This window comes from Canis lupus, chromosome X (genome assembly GCF_011100685.1).
Source record: "Canis lupus familiaris isolate Mischka breed German Shepherd chromosome X, alternate assembly UU_Cfam_GSD_1.0, whole genome shotgun sequence".
NCBI lineage: Eukaryota > Metazoa > Chordata > Mammalia > Carnivora > Canidae > Canis > Canis lupus.
Window position 1 is genome coordinate 41786887 of NC_049260.1, and position 7842 is coordinate 41794728.

The window sequence follows — 7842 nt, forward strand, 5'->3', positions numbered from 1 at the left end:
GAAAACTTAAAAAAAAGCATGGTACTGGCAAAGGGTTAGGTAAGATATATAGATCAATAGAACAGAGTCCGAATATAGATCCACAAATATGGTCAACTGATTTATGACAAAACTCCAAAAGCAATTCAAAAGAGAAAAATGATCCTTTCAACAAATGGGGTTGGAACAAATGGAATTCCATATACAAAATAATAACCCTCAACCTAATCTCCACACCTTATATAAAAATTAATTCAAAAGAGATCATAGGCCTAAATGTAAAATTTTAAACTATGAAACTTATAGAATTGGAAAAAATCTTCACGACCTAGAATCCAGCAGAGAGTTCTTAAACCTGACACCAAAATCACAACACATAAAGGAAATAATTCATAAACTGGACATTTTCAAAATTAAAAATTCTTACTCTGTGAAGAGAGTTAAGAGAATTAAAAGAAAAACCATACAAACTATGTATCTGACAAAGGACTTGTACACAGACTATATAAATAACTCTCAAGTCTCAATAGTGAGAAAACAAAAAATCCAATTTTAAATAGGCAGAAGAGCTGATTGCACACTTCATCAAAGAGGATATACGAAAAGTAAATAAGCATATATAAAGATCTTAAACATCACTAGCTATTAGTGAAATGCAAATTAAAGCCATGATGAGATACCAACTATACTGCTAGAATGACTAAAATTAAAAATGCTGACAATATCCTGTGCTGGCAAAAATGTGAAGCAACTGGAATTCTTATACGTTGCTGGTGGAAATGAAAAATGACTCAACCATTCTGGAAAACAGTTTGGCAGATTCTTAAAAAGTTAAACATACACTTACCGTATGACCCAGCAATCCAATATTTATTCTAGAGAAATGAAAACATATGTTCACACAAAAACCTATGTATGAATGTTTAGTTGTACTCATAATTTCCAAAACCTGGAAACAATTCAAATGTCTTTCAACAGGAGAATGGATAGATAAGCTGTGGTACCTCTATACCATAAATACTATCCAGCAATAAAAAAAAGAACTGATACACACAACTTATCTCAGTCTCCAGGGAACTACAGCAAGTAAAATACCCTCAGTTTCAAAAGGTCACACACTCTATGATTTGATTTTTTTTTATCACATTCTTGAAATGACAAAATTCTAGAAATGGAGAATGGTATTTCCCAGGAGTCTAACTAAGAATGGAAGGACTGGGGAAAAGGGGTGGATTTAGCAATAAAAGGGCAACATAAGGGATCTTTCTGGTGGTGGAACTATGTCTTGACCATATCACAGTCAACATCCTGGTCATGACATTATACCATAGCTTTGTTAAGATGTACCATTGGGGGAAACTAGGTAAAGGATACACAGGATTTCTCTGTATTATTTTTATAATTGCACATCAGTGGATTATCTCAAAAGATCATTTAATTTTTTTAAAAAAGGTTACGTGCCATATGATTCCTTTATATGACATTCTTGAAGATTAAACTATAGTGACACAGAACAAATCTGTGGTTGCCTGAAGTTATAGGTGGGGAAGGATTAGACATAAAGGGGTAGCATAAGGCATTTTTTTTTTGGCCTGATGAAACCATTCTCTATCCCATAGATTAGTTACACCAATCTGTATTGGTGACATACCTTCATCCCAGCACTGACTTTAACAATGCCAAATGTGTTCACATTTATTGTACTGGACAATAACAACAAAAACAATTACTAATGCACACTAATTTTAAACATTTTTTAAGTGAATAGAAAAAGATGGCTGGCTGTGAGCACCTACAGGACTCTGTCTCTTGGCCAAGTGAAAATCCTAAGTCTGACTTATAAAATTACGTCAGGAAAACGATTCCAAGAAAAGCAAGTTCCCTAAGATATTTCATTCCCAAATTCCACTTTGACATTGTGTCTTCAGCTCACTGAGGAATGCCATAAGAAATATCTGCAGGAAACCAGGGATTGCATTTATCACTGCTGTGGCTGAAGACAATTCCACCATCCATATGAAGACTCAGAAAAGAAATGCCTTGGAAGGCAATTACAGGAAACCTTTACTTCCCTGAGGACTCGGTGTGCTCTCTCCTGATAACTAAGGGGAGCCAGCTTCCTAGTTAAGTTTCCCTCTGGCAGCCAGAGGCTCAAAGAGATATCTGTAAGTCAATGTTAGTATATGTTACATCCTAAGTCCTCCATGTCTACATTCTAACTTGGCCTTGCGGCTGCCTCTCATTTCCCAATCCTAATGCTTATTTACAAATAATTTCCTATTTATGTCAGAAATTCCTACATAGCTCATCACATCCATGGTTCAAAAAGGGGGGGGGGGGTGCGGTGGGGAGGAACAGACAACATACTTACCTGGGACTTGGCCATTTCCTGCTCTTCTTGGGAAAAGGCAGAGACGTGTGAAGGCTGAACTGGAAGAATGGAGAAGTGTACAGCATATGAGAGTACTCATCAGGCTTATCTGCCCGGAACTATCTGCCTAGAAATACCCTCATTGGCTGGGAATGAAGCCAATCTGTGGAAGTTTGGGCACCCTTGTGGTTTGAACACCCACCTGTGTATTCTTGACTCTTCCTCACATAAGCATCTAACACAAAAGATTTTTTCCTATATACACTTGTGTACTGACCCAAAAATTGTATTTCCAGCCATTTTCCTTAATGAAATAATGCATTCTAATGTATCACGATTCCTCTATAAGTACCTTCATCTCATCTCTGACTTTATAGATGCCAAAATTAACCTTATATGACTCAAGATAAGAGATTATTAAGAAAATACAAGGGAAGAAATGCTACACAGCTATTAAAATATTGTATGGAACTGTATACTTTAGTATCTGTGTACTTTTCTGTACATATTTCTAAATTAAAAGTTTTTAAAATGTCACAATAAATTTTTAAGCTGAATCACAGTAAACTTCTGAATGAAAAAAAAGTAGGTTATAAAACTGCAGGAACTCATTTCAAACTATATGTGAAATGTTTAAAAATGCATACCCCTAATACACACTAAAAACTGTCTAAGAATGGACGTTTAAATTTAGGGGGATAAAATCAATTCCTTTTGATTTTCTTTCCCTCTATTTTTAATTAATCTGTAATTCAAATGTGCTAGCATTTGTTAAACACCAAGAACACTGAACTTTGAAAACTATCATCCTCGTGATATTTGAATCCCGACGATCCCACCCCCCCGCCCCACCCCCCGCAGACCCCGTAGCACTAGTGTCTCCCACCCCGCCCCCCAAACCCCAAGCTTTAAGCTCTGAGGTGAGTCCTCTCAGGTGCCTCTTCCTTCTCCTCACCTCACTGGGGCCGGCTTGCCCAGGAGTCAGAAGGAAGCCTTCGGGTGCAGATTCACTTCAGAGGTTGTATTCACACCAGGCCCCTACCCTGGGGCGCGTGGGCAAGGGGAGAGGGGCAGAGAGGGGGGCGCGCCTAAGGAGGGGCCTGAGAAGTGCGTATGAACCCTTAGCGCAGGTCACTGTGCTGGAAAATGTGTAAAAGTCAACGTTTAGCAAGCCCCATTCAACCCTGACTAGTCCCATAACTTTGTTCACTATCGTGCCCAGAGACCTTCAATCGGTCTCCCATCACCCCATCACCCCCTAACTCCCCACATCAATGACCCCCCACCACCAAATCCCCCTTCGTTCATCCCCCGCAGAAGTCCCCATCACAGCCCATCACCTCTAGCGCTCGCCCTCTCAACCCCCACCCCCCTCTCACCCTCTCGACAATAGATTTTCTGCTCACTGCAGAGAAGACCAGTACAAGAACTGGCTCCGAAAAGCACTTCCGCTTCGGGACCGACTCGGTCTCCGCAGCCTACAGGGCTGCAGCAGCTGGGCGTGCGCACGCTCAGTGGGGGCTTTGAGCCCGCGTCCGCCAATAGTCACCACTGGGCCCCCTCTCGCCCCCCTCCCCCTGGCCCCACGCGAACGCGGCGGGGCCGCGGCGCCTGCGCGGAGGGAAGATGGCCGCACCCGCGCGGTCCCTGCCTTGAGATGGCCGCGCCCACGGGGCCTCTTCCCCTCGAGGGCTGCTGCGTGGGGCAGGTGTTTACTTTGTTCTGCCGAGGCTGTCATTCCTGAGACTTCGAAAACCATTTTCCTTATGGCAGGGAGGGGAATTGCCCAATTGAGGAAAATTCTGGCGGGCGGGAATTTGGTGTCTTGAACCCGAAGGGCAGCATCGGGTGTACAGGTGTAACTGAATAGGAAGCCGGGATGCGTGGCAGAACTGCGCGGCGTGCACAAAGGCTGGGAGGTGGAGAAAGATCACACTGGCTCCCTCCAGTGTCTAGAGCTGGGAGTTTTGAGGGACGGCATAAAAAACAAGCTGAAGAATAAATAAACGGCGACCTAGGATTCTCACACCCTGGGGTGAAGGGAATGTGTTAAGCAGGGGCTGACGGGTTGCTTTCTCTGGATGGCCAGGAACGAAATCCTTTCCTCGGAGGTGACAATTTTGCTGACCAAAAGGAGCTGGCCACACAAATAGCTGAAGCTATGACCATTCTTTTTTTTTTTTTAAGATGTTTTATTTATTCATGAGAGACACAGAGAGAGAGAGAGGCAGAGACACAGACGGAAGCAGGCTCCATGCAGGGACCCCGACGTGGGACTCGATCCCAGGACTCCAGGATCACGCCCTGGGCCAAAGGCAGGTGCTAAACCACTGAGCCACCCAGGGATCCGAGCAATGAACTTTCTGATGGAGGGCACATCTTGTTGCAAAGGCCCGGAAGTGGGATCTAATTCCATGTGTTGGAGGAATGGAAACTGGCAGTGTGTTGGGAGCGTAGGAGGTGTGAGGGAGGGAGAGGCAGGTGGGTGCCAGATGCACAGGACCTCCTTTGCCAGGAACAGAGCTCATGCTTCATTCTAGACAGAATGCGAAGGCGTAAAAGGGGAAAGATTTTTTTTAAGATCTTATTTATTTATTCATGACAGACACAGAGAGAGAGAGAGAGAGGCAGAGGGAGAAGCAGGCCCCATGCAGGGAGCCTGACATGACATGGGATTCGATCCCAGGTCTCCAGGATCACACTCGGGGCAGAAGGCAGCACTAAACCACTCAGCCACCGGGGCTGCCCAGAGGAAAGATTTTTAAAAGACCCCCTCAGAAGCAATCTCTCTCATTGTTTATTGCGAGTCTTGGACCACTAGAACATGAGCTCCACCGAGATTTGCTTAAGCACTTCCTGTAGGACAGTATTCTAGACCTTGGGAATACAGCAAGGGAGAGGACAGAACCAAACAAACACGATGGAGACAGCCTGGTTTCAAACCCCCACCTACCAGCTTTGTAACTAACTAGGGCAGAACTCTCCTCTGTGCTGTTTCCTCATCCAAAAAACGGGGACAGTGACAAATGAATTGATAATTATGATGTAGGATGAGTTAGGGGCAGATGGGGCTAGACAGGGAAAGATAAGGTAAAGGCCCAAAGTCAGGCTCCCATAAATCTGTGGGCTCCCATAAACCCCAAGGACACTGAGAGGCCCTAGAGTCAGGCTTCTACTCATCCCAAGAAAACAGAGATAGGGCAGCAAAAACAAAAAGAAACTTGTCTCCCTAGCTCCAAAATGTTAGGGAGAATCTCCCTTTAATAGTTACTAAGTAATAATCAAAGAAACTCACCAGACCACAAAGAAATAAGTCATTAAGGCATTATCAACAGTCCCTGCTCAAACTAAGACTGCACAAGAATCTCAAGGCCATGGGCTACCTGGCTAGCTTCTCAATAAAAGACTGCCACTAAAAGCCCTCAGTCACAACTCTTGTCAGGACCTGTCTCACTTCTGAGAGCTTTCTTTGTATCTTTGCTTAATAAACTTCTATCGCAAAAAAATAAAAAATAAAATAAAAATAAAATAAATAAACTTCTATTGCTTTTGTCTGTGAGATTCATTCTTCCACTCCATGAGACAAGAACCTAGCTTTCCCGTATCATTTATGTTTAGAACAATGCATGGCACATAGCAAGCACTACATGTTTTATTATCATGATTATTTAAATAAAATTAGGTGTGTATAAGTATTAAGCTTTTTTTAATAAAAAGGAAAAAAATTAAAAGATAACCTGCAGGCTCCTTTGGAGAACAGACTACAGATGGCAAGGGTAAAAGCAGGAAAAACAGTGTGGCTTCAGCCAACAGGCCCAGCAAAGTGATAATGGCGGCTCGGACCTAGCTCAGTATCTCCTGTGTGCCACATGCTGTATAAAGCACAGGACACGACCTACTTCACTCATATAGTCCCCACTATCTGTGAACAGTCCCATGGCCTCCATTTGTCAGATGAGGAAACTGAGTCCTGGAGAGACTAAGTAACTTGCCCAATGTTACACAGTTTCCTAAGGTTGGATCCTTGACTTCTACCCAATAATATTCCTCTTTTGTTTACTTAGTATCCAATACAACTTCCAGAAAGTATCTGAGGGTCTTCATCCCAGAACCATTAAAACTAGCCAAGGAAATGATTCTATCAGAAATCTAGATGGAGCTTCCTAGCAGACAAAGCAAAGAGAGGAAACAGAGGAATAACTCCTACCTCTTGTTCCCCGAAGGATCAGCACTTCTTGGGTACAAAACATGTCAGTTCTCTCTGAATGCATTAGAAGGTGGGAAGTAGGAAGGGCTGGACCTGTAGGGCTCATCCCAGCCTGGCCTCTTCCATCTTACAAATATCATCCCCCCAACCTTGTTCACATACCCCTGTGTGTAGAGAGAATCTTTTAGGGTTGGTGGGTATTGGGATACAGTGAATGCCAGCTCCAGAAATGTCCCTGAGCCAGGGATACAGGCCCCCAAAAACTGTCCCAGGGTTCACAATGCACAACCACAAGCTTTGTGAGGCCAGCTTTTCTGCGCAGAGCCAGGACTCCCACTCTGTCCTGGGCATCCTCTGCCGTCAGTCCCCACAGGTGCAACCTCCTCATACCATGGTCTAAGCAGCACATGGCTAGGTGGACGGGTATGGAAAGCTAACAGTAACTGATCCCACCACAGAATCTGTAAAATGTGACATTCCCACCCAAAGGCCCCCCCCCTCACTAGTGAGTCATTATCACAATTGCTCTTAAGAGCCATTTCATCCAAGGAGTGTCTCGCTGGCTTGGTCAGTAGAGCATGTGACTCTCGATCTTAAGAGTTATGAGTTCAAGCCCCACATTGGACATAGAGCTTATTTTAAAATAAAAGATCCTGGGGATCCCTGGGTGTCTCAGTGGTTTAGTGCCTGCCTTTGGCCCAGGGCGTGATCCTGGAGTCCCAAGATCAGGTCCCACATCGGGCCTCCTGCATGGAGCCTGCTTCTCCCTCTGCCTGTGTCTCTGCCTCTCTCTCTGTGTCTCTCATGAATAAATAAAATCTTTAAAAAAATAATAAAATAAAAGATACATTTCATCAAAACTATATTAGTGTGAAAAATAAATAAATAAATAAATAAATAAATAAACAAACAAACAAACTATATTAGTGTGGCCAATTGTGAGGAGTCATTTTGGGCCATAAGGTAACAGGTGAGTTTGTCAGAGCACACGAGCCAGTTCTTTGAAGCTGCCATGCTAGCTCTGAACTACTTGCTTCCAAGAGAGGAATCCCCTTCCATTCTTCTGAAGCCACTGGTATTTGTAGTATATACCATCACTTGTATATGAATCCTGAACAATATGTCAGACTTCTCTGTCTTGGCCAATGCAAGTGTCATTAAATCGGGGGCTTATGGGACTGGTTGGGGGCAGGGGTGAATAATGGTGAATGAAGGACAAATTGTGGGTGAATGCAGCAAGGAGAGATGGAGGGTGATGAAAGGTGAGGTGAATGAGTAGAGTGGA

At 43.5% G+C, this 7842-nt stretch overlaps 1 protein-coding gene across 9 annotated transcripts in view; it reads right to left on the minus strand.

The window, feature by feature from the left end:
- Window positions 1–7842, minus strand: part of ZNF182 (zinc finger protein 182) — a 41997-nt gene that overhangs the window by 23241 nt on the left and 10914 nt on the right. For 2 of the 9 annotated variants that reach the window (XM_038587329.1, XM_038587326.1), the window contains exons 1-3: window positions 3730–3894; window positions 3306–3489; window positions 2351–2409 (exon numbers count right to left, since the gene is read on the minus strand). In XM_038587329.1, the coding sequence (XP_038443257.1) occupies window positions 2351–2365 (15 nt within the window). In that variant the 5' untranslated portion in view covers window positions 2366–2409; window positions 3306–3489; window positions 3730–3894. Of the gene's footprint in view, window positions 1–2350; window positions 2410–3305; window positions 3490–3729; window positions 3901–4066; window positions 4088–7842 lie in introns of those variants that run through there. The other 7 variants (XM_038587324.1, XM_038587322.1, XM_038587325.1 and 4 more) reach the window with 6 other exon arrangements.